Source organism: Electrona antarctica, assembly GCF_951216825.1.
Source record: "Electrona antarctica genome assembly, chromosome: 19".
In the NCBI taxonomy this organism is placed as follows: Eukaryota; Metazoa; Chordata; class Actinopteri; order Myctophiformes; family Myctophidae; genus Electrona; species Electrona antarctica.
The window spans coordinates 37,318,336-37,333,282 of NC_136800.1; the positions used below are offsets into that span (position 1 = coordinate 37,318,336).

Consider the following 14,947-nt stretch of genomic DNA (forward strand, 5'->3'; position numbering starts at 1 on the left):
TTTGTTGGGAGTCAGGTTCGGCGAGGCCCGGTCGTGCGGTCTTCCCCCTGGCCCGGCCCAAAGTAGTTCCGCCAGTGCACAGCTGACCCAACTACCACACATTAAGTGCTTACTATTTAGAGCAGGTGTGGATGACGTTTCCATTCATACATGGAACTTGCGTTAAAATACGAAGTAATGCCTGAACAACTCTATTATGTTATGTTAAAAACGGATCGCTTGTTGCCTGGCTGTCAGCCTGTCACTCAAGACGGCCGTGGGCCTGCGGCTCCTTGTTCTTTTGCGGTCTGGTTGGAAAGCATGGCGTGGATGAGACCTGAGCCAGCAGTGAAGCCAATCCAACTGCAGAGCTCAGTCATTCTAGGCTCGGTTCCGTGTTTACAATAAGAACAAGCAGCCCTCCTCCTCATATCACCTGAGGCCGACTGCAGTCTCACATCGGCTCCCCGGGTCTATGATGCCGTATATGATTCCAAAAATCACCGGCGTCAGAAAACAGGTGCAATGAATACCGTACCGTACATCTGTCTCTAAATCCCCATCCAATTTCAAATCTGCTTACTGTGATTTGTGTAGGCGAAAAGAGAGAGCGACAGAGAGAGAGAGTGCATGCGTGCGGCCGTGCGTGCATGCATATGTGGGGGGTGGGGGTAGCGAGAGAGAGAGAGAGAGAGAGTGCATGCGTGCGTGCATGCATATGTAGGGGGTGGGGGTAGCGAGAGAGAGAGAGAGAGAGAGAGAGAGACTAGGGGATAATACAATACTGACACAGTAATCAGATAACAGCATATAGGTGTTCCTGGCACAGACTCAAAGTTAATATCACTTAGTTCTCTCCACTGTCTGTCTGTCTGTCTGTCTGTCTGTCTGTCTGTCTGTCTGTCTGTCTGTCTGTCTGTCTGTCTGTCTGTCTGTCTGTCTGTCTCTCTCCTCTCTCTCTCTCTCTCTCTCTCTCTATGCTCGCTCTGCACAGACGTGCACAGCAAGATCCCTGCTTTGGTTCCGTGTCGAGACCAGTGGTTCTAACATCTCCACCTTTCTTGTTAAACACCAAGGCAATTAAGAGCAGATTTAACACACCCACAACAACACATTAAGGAGAGAAAACAGCCAGCCAGAGAGAGAGAGAGAGAGACAGAGAGCGAGAGGGCTGAAGGAGGCAGGAGAAAGGAAATGCATAAAAGAAGAAAAAATCACACCTGTGTGAAGTGAGCAGTGCTCACTTCACACAGCGTCAGGGGAGCGTCAGGGGAGCTGCCCGGTTCCGGCGAGCCGCCCCGCGTCCGAAACCGAAATGACAGTTACCGTGTTGCAGCTTTCCGTGCACGGACATGGGGACAGACACAGGGACATACATACATACATACATACACACATTGCTATGTAATGGAGCGGTTAGGCACCGCTCAAAAAGAGAGAGCAAACAACATGTGGAACTGAGGAGCATTAACTGCAAATAGGGACATGAAGCATAATTTATGCTTTGTCACATGGTCAATTCTGCTCTACGAAAAGAACAAGAGTTTTGTGGAGTAATGCAGGTTGTTCCATGAAGTAAAAATTATAGTCAAACGCCCCTAACGGCGAAGCTCAAATGGATTGATTTTCCTACACTACATTGTACGCTGGCAAGACTGTGTGCCTTGTTTACCTCTTCCTCCCTCCTCGCTCCCTTGTTTCCTACACTCCCTTCATTAGTGAATGCATTCTGTCAGCGGGTTTTGCTGACATCATCCAACGGGGCCCTGGCTAACGTCCTCGCGGTCAAGGTAAACAACCAAGCAACGCTGTGTCATTAATCAGCAGCCCTCCGTGACGCGAGGTTGTACCCACTTGACCCCAACTTCACAGCAGCCCACTCCATCACTCATCATTAGCCACCATTTTGCGATCAAATTGGAGCTTTCCAGTCATCACACAACAGACAGACAATGAGTAATGAGCAATACAGTAGGCTATTCGGACATAGTGCTAGTATTGGAAGGAAACAATTATGAAGATGTCATGTCATAGAATGTCATAGAATTAGATAAGATTGGATTCACTTTATTGATCCCAGAGGGGAAATTATATAGAACAATGGCAACAAATGAATCTTGAACAGATGGCGAGCTACAGTATAGCTTTTACTGACCAGTAATGTTCCTTCACTGTGAGCAATTCAGTTATGAAAACATAACTGCACAGCACGGGTATGTGGATATTTTATCATAACGGACTTGCTAAAAGTCTCTTTTTTTATTCATTAATTCAAAGTATAGCTAGTTTGGTGTCACTAATTACGAAGCAAACTACTGCCATGAATTTGAAGTAAATTGCTTCGCCTTCGATATCTTTTTTAAATGTGTGAACAGATTCTACAGGTATTTTCTCTTTTCTGTAAACCGTCACCCAGAAGTCAAAATGACACTTGGCACTTAAAGTGAAGAAAATAAATCTCGTCGCTGCTGAAAACAATAAAGTTGTCGTCCTCCCTTTTATGTTACATCCTTTACCCTGGCCTAGACAAAGGGTCGACTCGTAACAGCATCGTTGTAGTAGAGTATGTGACACTTATCGGCCACTCAGAATGCATTATGTGCGCTTGGTGGTCTGCGCTTGGTGGACCTTTATCTGGTAAAATACCAGATAAAGGTCAGTGCTTTGATCTCACTGCGCTGGAAAAAGCCTGTAAGTCACAGACACAGACAAACAAACAAATAAGAAATAAATGCCATTCCAACTGAAGGACTGGAGAGCCAGACTGTGTTGATTTTGACTGCAAATTTAGATTTTAGCTTAGTCGTAGTCTTTTGAATACAACTTAATTAGTTTAGTCACCTGATTTTTTTTAGTTTTGGTCTAGTTTAAACTAGACTAAATATAAGATTTTAGTCGACTAAACCTGCAATTGATTTAGTCGACTAAAATGTATTTTGGTGGCCCTTTGTGTCGTCATAATGGCTGATTTTAGATAATTTTACACTTTGTTACATGCTGAAAATGCCGATCTACTATGTAGATCTGCTATTTTCAGCATGTAACCAAACATAAAATTACTTGTCTTTTTTTATTCGCTGAAGAAATTGTCAGTAGGCTATATTTAGTCTTAGTTTTAGTGATCGTAGCTTAGTCTTTATGTAGTTTTTATTTAGTTTTCGTCAGTGAAAAAGTAGCTTTAGTCGGCGAAATCAACCCTATAGCCAACTGACCTGTAGTGAGCGTAGCCGTGACGGGCTCAGAGGTGACGTCTCCCTGTATGGTGATGAGGCCGACGGTGTAGTCGGTGGACGGCAGCAGGCCCTGGACCAGCGAGCGCGTCTTGTAGCCGTCCAGCGTGACCTTGGAGGTGTCCGTGCCGTCCGCCGAGCTGTAGCTGAGGATGAAGAGGTCGGCCGGCGGCGCCGGGGCGCTCCACGCCACCGCCACCGAGTCCGACGTCACGTCCGACAGGTAGAGCTGGGTCACGGGCCTGAACCCTGATGAAGGGAGGGAGGGCCAAGGGTCAAAGGTGACCGTCAAGGAAGGCGAGTGGAGGAAGCATAAGCTGTCATGGAGGTGAGAGATGGGAGTGACTAGTTGGGGGATGGATCCGAGAACGAAAGATAATATAGACATTAGGTTGAAATCCAGAGACAGAGAGTGAGTGGAGCTACCTCACATGAGATGGAACGCAGTTGTGGGGATGATGATGATGATGATGATGATGATGATGATGATGATGAGGATGAGGATGATGATGTTGATGATGATGATGATGATGATGACGACGACAAAGGTGTGGTGTGTGAGGCGAAGAATGGCGTCAGAAGATAATATAGACATTAGGTTGAAATCCAGAGACAGAGAGTGAGTGAGAGTGTGATGGAGCTGCCTCACATCAGATGGAAAGCAGTGATGATGATGATGATGTTGATGATGATGATGATGATGAGGACGACAAAGAGGCTTAAGACGGTGACGGCCTTGATGAAGACGAAGACATTGATGATAGTTAGGATAAGAAGTGTTTACAGTACACGATAGCACTGCAGTTAGCAGCGCCACTTCGTCACGATGTTTATCGTGACCAAAACAGGCAAGCTGTGAGCTGACAGCAAATGGAGATGGAGATGATAAGCAGCGCATTGCGGGAGGCGGGCCCGGGTGAGCCGGTGAGCCACCATCACGCTATCACTATATCACAGACACATTCTTGCAGATCACACCACAGATGTGCAAACGCTTGCCAGCAGATACAGATGGTGGCTGAAGTTAATGAATGCACCGCGACCGAGGAGAGGCTTGGAGCGCGGCTCCGGAAGTGTGGAAATGGCACATCACAACTGGGGTGATTGATCCAATGTGCTGCTGGCGTGAGTTTTGCGTCCGCACACCTGTGATGTTGGCGAGAACGCCTTACTTTGCTCATGTGTGTGACAAAGTACAAATGAATGCCATGAATTAATGGATTAATTAAAGGAGGATGAATAGTTTAGAGTTGATCAATGGACAATTAAAACTGTTTTGTTTTTAAATATATTTGTTTTAATTCATTATAACCTGTCTAGTAGTAGTCTTACAAACCGAAGATTATACTAATGTCCAACTACCTTTTTGCAATTGCCTTACAATTCTGGGAGTCATCCCATTCTATATAATATACACCCTATGACTGTGCAACTCCAAACAGGCCATTACTTTGAAAAAACATTTCCAAATGTTATTTGACAAAGATCTGGCACAAAAAGGTGATGCAACACATTACGGCAGTGACAGATGACAGCTCGATGACATATTGACAGAATGACAGATGAGCCTGTATGAATTATCGACACTACTGTATAAAGTGCTTCGACGTGGTGCAGTAGGACAATAGAATGGCGGCCACGGGCAGAAGGACGGACAGCAGGCAAACGGTTCCCGCGGCGGTATGGGATTTCCATCAGTCATCGTTTGAGGTTCAGAGTTGGTGAAAGGAGGCTGATCTCACATCCCCTCCGGATGAGGACTTCACCCGAGTGCCATTCTGACAGGTGCTGCCAGCGCTACGCAGTGGTGTAAAGTAATTAAACACATTTACTCAAGTACTGTACTTAAGTACAATTTTGAGATATTTGTACTTTACTGGAGTATTAACACATTTCCAATACTTTTACTTCTACTCCACTACATCTCAGGCGAACATTGTACTTTTAATTCACTACAATTATTTGAAAACTTTAGTTACTAGTTACTTTGGAGATTTTAATTTTGACTAGAAAACATACACTTCAACCCTTTATACACTTAACATTTCGGCCATTTGAAAATAGCAGAACTACAAGCGACGCATTGTGAGCTTGTAGATCGGCTATTTCCAAAAGATTTTGTAACACATTTTGAACTTGTGAAATGGGACATTCTGCAATATGAGTACTTTTACCTTTAGTACTTTCAGTACAATTTGACGCCGATACTTTTGTACTTTTACTTGAGTACATTTTGAATACGGGTACATCTACATTGCAGTATTGATGCTTTTACTTAAGTAAAACAATTGAGTACTTTTCCCACCACTGAGGACGTTCACCTGAGTGCCATTCTGACAGACTGGCAACTGCAAGTTGACAGGTGATTAATTGTTCCCCCTATAACTCTCAGTCTGTCATTGTGCCACTAAGCTCTTGTCTGCATGGTCCTCTATCTCCATCCCTATCTCCCTTCCTCTGCTTCCTGGGATACAAGGTGTCTGCATGGTCCTCTATCTCCATCCCTATCTCCCTTCCTCTGCTTCCTGGGATACGACAAGGTGAGTGGTGCTAATAAAGGAGGATAACAACAAACAATGGGACAACGCCCGACGATAACATTGACGGCCACGAGAGCGACGAGCGACACGATAGTAAATGGCAACACGAGCACAGGCACGCTGGAATGAAGGGAGATGGCAGGAGATGCACAGAGTGACAGATGTGATGGCAGGCGAGCGTGCGTCTGTCACACGGCCGCCACTCTTGGCACTTGTGAAAATCGCAAAGAAATTCCCTCATGAGCAAAAAAATGGAGAATGGCTGTGCCATTGAATAGGTTGACAGAGAGATATGTCCTCCAGATCGACAAGTAGAGAGAGAGAGAGAGAGAGAGAGAGAGAGAGAGAGAGAGAGAGAGTGAGAGAGAGATTCGAAGAAAGAGAAGAACATATTGGTTGTTACCCTACTTGCCATAGATGATGGATGCAAAATGAAGGTGCAATTAGAGAACGCTTGTGGAAAGCTCATTAGGCACCATGAATAATGTATGCAAATGGCTTCATCAAAGCCTTTCCACGCCATTTTCCTTCGGTTTTATTTACCTTTTCCCGCCGGCACACACTAGTTCTTCATTATGCTGTAGGCTACACAACATTACACGCCACCGTCACTGAACTCCTTTTAGAAGTTTTTTCAACCCGAGTTATCAACAAACAGCTGTGCCTGGATGCTGTTTCATTCTCATCTGATGATGGCATTATGGGTAATTTTGAGGCCATACAGGTACAGCATGGTGTGTCCTTGATTCACCCTAGTTAGCATGGCGAAGAACAAGGCGAGACGCAATTATTTGTATCACACTTGAAAATAAATGCTTCATGGTAACACTATTGTACTGTATAGCATATGCACCCAACTGCGAAGCCCGTTTTTTCACTTACCCCAAATTTAAGCTGTTTATTAGGTAAACACCAGAGATTCTATCATCGCCATGGTTACAGCCATCGCCACGGTTTCAGCCCCCCAAAACAACGAGATAAATGAATCAAACTGCGCAGGGGCACAGCTGTTAGACCGCTGCAAACGTATACAGGATTTCATTTACAGCCCGTAAATGAAAGCCATTACCTGTGAAGGCATCTATGGTAGCTGTGGTGCTCTGTTGCCTCCCTCTGCGTGCTGCTACGGTGATGGTGTACTCTGTCCCAGGGTCCAGGTCTGTCAGTGTGGTGGTGGTCACGTCTTTGGGTACTGTCATCTGGAACAGGGCAACGTTTGCTTAGCTCATTACTACAGCGCCAATGATGGCAGTTTGTCCAAAGCCGGTACAATTGCCGGTGGTGGACAATTTACCTGACGAGCTTCATATCCCCAAGCACACATTGCCATCATGACTCTAAATATGAGGTGGGCCCAGTGTAAAATACCCTCAAACACGGTCAGTGTCAGTGAAATGATCTAAAATTATATTGAGCTAATATGGAATTGTATTATATCCTTTGTTTGATCCTTTGCTCCCCCCCCTCCACTCTGCATTTTCAACCACGGCCACAGGTGACACCGGAGGAGGATGTGTATGTATGTGACTCTTTACCTCTGTGGTGACACCGGAGGAGGATGTGTATGTATGTGACTCTTTACCTCTGTGGTGACACCGGAGGAGGATGTGTATGTGACTCTTTACCTCTGTGGTGACACCGGAGGAGGATGTGTATGTATGTGACTCTTTACCTCTGTGGTGACACCGGAGGAGGATGTGTATGTGACTCTTTACCTCTGTGGTGACACCGGAGGAGGATGTGTATGTATGTGACTCTTTACCTCTGTGGTGACACCGGAGGAGGATGTGTATGTATGTGACTCTTTACCTCTGTGGTGACACCGGAGGAGGATGTGTATGTGACTCTTTACCTCTGTGGTGACACCGGAGGAGGATGTGTATGTGACTCTTTACCTCTGTGGTGACACCGGAGGAGGATGTGTATGTGACTCTTTACCTCTGTGGTGACACCGGAGGAGGATGTGTATGTGACTATTTACCTCTGTGGTGACACCGGAGGAGGATGTGTATGTGACTCTTTACCTCTGTGGTGACACCGGAGGAGGATGTGTATGTGACTATTTACCTCTGTGGTGGCACCGGAGGAGGATGTGTATGTGACTCTTTACCTCTGTGGTGACACCGGAGGAGGATGTGTGTGTATGTGACTCTTTACCTCTGTGGTGACACCGGAGGAGGATGTGTGTGTATGTGACTCTTTACCTCTGTGGTGACACCGGAGGAGGATGTGTATGTGACTCTTTACCTCTGTGGTGACACCGGAGGAGGATGTGTATGTGACTCTTTACCTCTGTGGTGGCACCGGAGGAGGATGTGTATGTGACTCTTTACCTCTGTGGTGACACCGGAGGAGGATGTGTATGTGACTCTTTACCTCTGTGGTGACACCGGAGGAGGATGTGTATGTATGTGACTCTTTACCTCTGTGGTGGCACCGGAGGAAGATGTGTATGTGACTCTTTACCTCTGTGGAGGCACCGGAGGAGGATGTGTATGTGACTCTTTACCTCTGTGGTGACACCAGAGGAGGATGTGTATGTGACTCTTTACCTCTGTGGTGACACCAGAGGAGGATGTGTATGTGACTCTTTACCTCTGTGGTGACACCAGAGGAGGATGTGTATGTATGTGACTCTTTACCTCTGTGGAGGCACCGGAGGAGGATGTGTATGTATGTGACTCTTTACCTCTGTGGTGGCACCGGAGGAGGATGTGTATGTGACTCTTTACCTCTGTGGTGACACCGGAGGAGGATGTGTATGTGACTCTTTACCTCTGTGGTGACACCGGAGGAGGATGTGTATGTGACTCTTTACCTCTGTGGAGGCACCGGAGGAGGATGTGTATGTGACTCTTTACCTCTGTGGTGACACCAGAGGAGGATGTGTATGTGACTCTTTACCTCTGTGGTGACACCAGAGGAGGATGTGTATGTATGTGACTCTTTACCTCTGTGGAGGCACCGGAGGAGGATGTGTATGTATGTGACTCTTTACCTCTGTGGTGGCACCGGAGGAGGATGTGTATGTGACTCTTTACCTCTGTGGTGACACCGGAGGAGGATGTGTATGTGACTCTTTACCTCTGTGGAGGCACCAGAGGAGGATGTGTATGTGACTCTTTACCTCTGTGGTGGCACCGGAGGAGGATGTGTATGTGACTCTTTACCTCTGTGGTGACACCGGAGGAAGATGTGTATGTATGTGACTCTTTACCTCTGTGGTGACACCGGAGGAGGATGTGTATGTGACTCTTTACCTCTGTGGAGGCACCAGAGGAGGATGTGTATGTGACTCTTTACCTCTGTGGTGGCACCGGAGGAGGATGTGTATGTGACTCTTTACCTCTGTGGTGGCACCGGAGGAGGATGTGTATGTATGTGACTCTTTACCTCTGTGGTGACACCGGAGGAGGATGTGTATGTGACTCTTTACCTCTGTGGTGGCACCGGAGGAGGATGTGTATGTGACTCTTTACCTCTGTGGTGGCACCGGAGGAGGATGTGTATGTATGTGACTCTTTACCTCTGTGGTGACACCGGAGGAGGATGTGTATGTATGTGACTCTTTACCTCTGTGGAGGCACCGGAGGAGGATGTGTATGTGACTCTTTACCTCTGTGGTGGCACCGGAGGAGGATGTGTATGTGACTCTTTACCTCTGTGGTGACACCGGAGGAGGATGTGTATGTATGTGACTCTTTACCTCTGTGGAGGCACCGGAGGAGGATGTGTATGTATGTGACTCTTTACCTCTGTGGTGGCACCAGAGGAGGATGTGTATGTATGTGACTCTTTACCTCTGTGGTGACACCGGAGGAGGATGTGTATGTGACTCTTTACCTCTGTGGTGGCACCGGAGGAGGATGTGTATGTGACTCTTTACCTCTGTGGAGGCACCGGAGGAGGATGTGTATGTGACTCTTTACCTCTGTGGAGGCACCGGAGGAGGATGTGTATGTGACTCTTTACCTCTGTGGTGGCACCGGAGGAGGATGTGTATGTGACTCTTTACCTCTGTGGAGGCACCGGAGGAGGATGTGTATGTGACTCTTTACCTCTGTGGAGGCACCGGAGGAGGATGTGTATGTGACTCTTTACCTCTGTGGAGGCACCGGAGGAGGATGTGTATGTATGTGACTCTTTACCTCTGTGGTGGCACCGGAGGAGGATGTGTATGTGACTCTTTACCTCTGTGGTGGCACCGGAGGAGGATGTGTATGTATGTGACTCCTTACCTCTGTGGTGACACCGGAGGAGGATGTGTATGTATGTGACTCCTTACCTCTGTGGTGGCACCGGAGGAGGATGTGTATGTATGTGACTCTTTACCTCTGTGGTGGCACCGGAGGAGGATGTGTATGTGACTCTTTACCTCTGTGGTGGCACCGGAGGAGGATGTGTATGTATGTGACTCTTTACCTCTGTGGTGACACCGGAGGAGGATGTGTATGTGACTCTTTACCTCTGTGGTGACACCGGAGGAGGATGTGTATGTGACTCTTTACCTCTGTGGTGACACCGGAGGAGGATGTGTATGTATGTGACTCTTTACCTCTGTGGTGGCACCGGAGGAGGATGTGTATGTATGTGACTCTTTACCTCTGTGGTGGCACCGGAGGAGGATGTGTATGTGACTCTTTACCTCTGTGGAGGCACCGGAGGAGGATGTGTATGTATGTGACTCTTTACCTCTGTGGTGACACCAGAGGAGGATGTGTATGTGACTCTTTACCTCTGTGGAGGCACCGGAGGAGGATGTGTATGTATGTGACTCTTTACCTCTGTGGTGACACCAGAGGAGGATGTGTATGTATGTGACTCTTTACCTCTGTGGTGACACCGGAGGAGGATGTGTATGTATGTGACTCTTTACCTCTGTGGTGACACCGGAGGAGGATGTGTATGTATGTGACTCTTTACCTCTGTGGTGACACCGGAGGAGGATGTGTATGTGACCCTTTACCTCTGTGGTGGCACCGGAGGAGGATGTGTATGTGACTCTTTACCTCTGTGGTGGCACCGGAGGAGGATGTGTATGTGACTCTTTACCTCTGTGGTGACAGCGGAGGAGGATGTGTATGTGACTCTTTACCTCTGTGGTGGCACCGGAGGAGGATGTGTATGTGACTCTTTACCTCTGTGGTGGCACCGGAGGAGGATGTGTATGTATGTGACTCTTTACCTCTGTGGTGACACCGGAGGAGGATGTGTATGTATGTGACTCTTTACCTCTGTGGTGGCACCGGAGGAGGATGTGTATGTGACTCTTTACCTCTGTGGTGACACCGGAGGAGGATGTGTATGTGACTCTTTACCTCTGTGGTGACACCGGAGGAGGATGTGTATGTATGTGACTCTTTACCTCTGTGGTGACACCGGAGGAGGATGTGTATGTATGTGACTCTTTACCTCTGTGGTGACACCGGAGGAGGATGTGTATGTGACCCTTTACCTCTGTGGTGACACCGGAGGAGGATGTGTATGTGACTCTTTACCTCTGTGGTGGCACCGGAGGAGGATGTGTATGTATGTGACTCTTTACCTCTGTGGTGGCACCGGAGGAGGATGTGTATGTGACTCTTTACCTCTGTGGTGACACCGGAGGAGGATGTGTATGTGACTCCTTACCTCTGTGGTGGCACCGGAGGAGGATGTGTATGTGACTCTTTACCTCTGTGGTGGCACCGGAGGAGGATGTGTATGTGACTCTTTACCTCTGTGGTGGCACCAGAGGAGGATGTGTATGTATGTGACTCTTTACCTCTGTGGTGACACCGGAGGAGGATGTGTATGTATGTGACTCTTTACCTCTGTGGTGACACCGGAGGAGGATGTGTATGTGACTCTTTACCTCTGTGGAGGCACCAGAGGAGGATGTGTATGTGACTCTTTACCTCTGTGGTGACACCGGAGGAGGATGTGTATGTGACTCTTTACCTCTGTGGTGACACCGGAGGAGGATGTGTATGTGACTCTTTACCTCTGTGGTGACACCGGAGGAGGATGTGTATGTATGTGACTCTTTACCTCTGTGGTGGCACCGGAGGAGGATGTGTATGTATGTGACTCTTTACCTCTGTGGTGGCACCGGAGGAGGATGTGTATGTATGTGACTCTTTACCTCTGTGGTGACACCGGAGGAGGATGTGTATGTATGTGACTCTTTACCTCTGTGGTGACACCGGAGGAGGATGTGTATGTGACTCTTTACCTCTGTGGAGGCACCAGAGGAGGATGTGTATGTGACTCTTTACCTCTGTGGTGACACCGGAGGAGGATGTGTATGTGACTCTTTACCTCTGTGGTGGCACCAGAGGAGGATGTGTATGTGACTCTTTACCTCTGTGGTGACACCGGAGGAGGATGTGTATGTGACTCTTTACCTCTGTGGTGACACCGGAGGAGGATGTGTATGTATGTGACTCTTTACCTCTGTGGTGACACCGGAGGAGGATGTGTATGTATGTGACTCTTTACCTCTGTGGTGACACCGGAGGAGGATGTGTATGTATGTGACTCTTTACCTCTGTGGTGGCACCGGAGGAGGATGTGTATGTATGTGACTCTTTACCTCTGTGGTGACACCGGAGGAGGATGTGTATGTATGTGACTCTTTACCTCTGTGGTGACACCGGAGGAGGATGTGTATGTGACTCTTTACCTCTGTGGTGGCACCGGAGGAGGATGTGTATGTGACTCTTTACCTCTGTGGTGGCACCGGAGGAGGATGTGTATGTATGTGACTCTTTACCTCTGTGGTGGCACCGGAGGAGGATGTGTATGTGACTCGGTAGTGGTCGATCGGCCCCTGGACCTCCCCCCACTGGAGCGTGATGGTGTTGTCTGTAGAAGCTGTTACAGTCAGGCCCATGGGCACATCCAGACCTAATACACACAACACATACTGTTACGGTCAGACCCATGGACACATCCAGACCTGATACACATAACACAATACTGTTACTGTCAGACCCATGGACACATCCAGACCTGATACACACAACACATACTGTTACGGTCAGGCCCATGGACACATCCAGACCTGATACACACAACACATACTGTTACAGTCAGACCCATGGACACATCCAGACCTGATACACACAACACATACTGTTACGGTCAGACCCATGGGCACATCTAGACCTGATACACACAACACATACTGTTACGGTCAGACCCATGGGCACATCTAGACCTGATACACACAACACATACTGTTACGGTCAGGCCCATGGACACATCCAGACCTGATACACACAACACATACTGTTACGGTCAGACCCATGGACACATCCAGACCTGATACACACAACACATACTGTTACGGTCAGACCCATGGGCACATCTAGACCTGATACACACAACACATACTGTTACGGTCAGACCCATGGGCACATCCAGACCTGATACACACACAAGACAATTAGGACCTTCAGTAAAAAACTTAAACTTAAACCAATTCAAATCGAGAAATCAGTAGGAGACAATACATTATTGGCGAGTTGGTCGGACCAACAAAAGGCCTCTGCCCGGGCTCTGGACAGGGCCCCTGCCCAGAGTCCATATTTGGAGCTGGCCTGTTCTGACATCACAACACTCCATATTTGGGCATGCCTGACACAGAACTCCATATATAGGAATAAAGGGTCACGGAGAGACACATCCAGAAATCTCCATATATGGGCATAAAAGGGACACAGACAGATGAGTGGAATGGGTACTCTGACACGGGTACAACTTCCATCGTTACCGACTCGGTGCTCTACAGCCAGGCACCGGTTTAGTAATAATAATTACAAATAAAATGAAAAAGGGACCCATAAAAATGTGTCCGCGACCCACAAATGGGTCCTGACCCAGTGTTTGGGAAACAGTGCTGTACAGTATGGTATCTGATTTGATTTTGTACGTTTTGTTTACTTTTCTTCACTAAAGAAACTACAGAGTGCTGAGTCTGCTGACCCACATCCATAATGAATCAAGTACAGTTGGAGGCCATCGATATTGTCCTTTTCTTTTTGCTGAGGTTTGCGTGATCTGCGCAAAAGGACAGTTAACCCATTTTGGGCGGGAACCCCTTTTGGTGTTTTAAACATTGTTATAATTTAGCTATTGAAAAATAGCAGATCTACAAGCTCATAGCGCGCCACCGAGTGGCGCGCTACGAGCTTTGTAGGTCTGCTATTTTTGAAAAATCGTGAAAATATTTATTTCAGAAAACTGGAGGATTTTTTTTAAATTTTGAGGTCAGGCCTAAATGGGTCAAATGATAAGGGACAATATCGGTGGCACCCAACTGTAGCATCGTCAAAACATGGCCTGTGATGATTACATGGTTTCCAGTATTGTAGTAGATCAGTGGTTCCTTAACATGAGCACTTGCCTGTTCTGGCGTTCATTGTTGCTGGCGTACTCTGGTTGGCTCCTTTCATGGCGGAGATGCCAATTCCATACTCTGTTCCTGGTAGCAGGTCTGTGAGAGAGAGAGAGAGAGAGAATTTAAAGTAATAAAAAAGAGAAATGTGGTGTGTCCTCCAATCCCTGTTCTGTCTCTATCTCACATCCCCCCCCCCCCCCCCCATGCACACACACACCCACCCACACATGCCAGGCAGTTATATGGAGGTTTTTTTCCTCCATAAAAGCCCAATTTAATTAATTAATTAAGAATGAAGCCAGACCAAAAAAAAATTAAAAAAATGGTGTAAATCAATGTTTTTTTTTGGGAAAATCTCAGCTAATCCCCTGGTTAGCAGAGATCTTCTGCTAACACCCAATTAGTGTTGAAAATCAATGGCTGCAAATGTGAAATCCCCAAACTATTAGACAGACAGACAGACAGACAGAGAGAGACTCTCTTGCCCAGTAGGAGACTCAGAGGAGCTCCTCCTCTCTCTCCTCTCATGCCAGTCACAGCCTTTCACCACCGTGGCCTTTCATAAAACATTCTGATCCACACAACCTGTCTGCCCGCGAGGCAAACACAACCTGTCTGCCCGCGAGGCAAACACAACCTGTCTGCCCGCGAGGCAAACACAACCTGTCTGCCCGCGAGGCAAACACAACCTGTCTGCCCGCGAGGCAAACAAACAGTTCTGCCCTGTGGACTGTGGAGTTCTGTTCGTGTTTGAGGTAAATGGTGATACCTCCCTTGGATTAGGATGCAGTATGTGCAATATTATGATAATATTC

The 14,947-nt window shown here is 47.4% G+C and overlaps 1 protein-coding gene across 1 annotated transcript in view; it reads right to left on the reverse strand.

The window, feature by feature from the left end:
* The window catches only part of tnr (tenascin R (restrictin, janusin)), a 325,579-nt gene that overhangs the window by 89,883 nt on the left and 220,749 nt on the right, over nucleotides 1-14,947 (reverse strand). The window contains exons 17-20 of the mRNA XM_079529713.1: nucleotides 14,139-14,228; nucleotides 12,504-12,637; nucleotides 6,819-6,948; nucleotides 3,192-3,458 (exon numbers count right to left, since the gene is read on the reverse strand). Coding sequence (XP_079385839.1) covers nucleotides 3,192-3,458; nucleotides 6,819-6,948; nucleotides 12,504-12,637; nucleotides 14,139-14,228 — 621 coding nt within the window. The remainder of the gene's footprint in view (nucleotides 1-3,191; nucleotides 3,459-6,818; nucleotides 6,949-12,503; nucleotides 12,638-14,138; nucleotides 14,229-14,947) is intronic.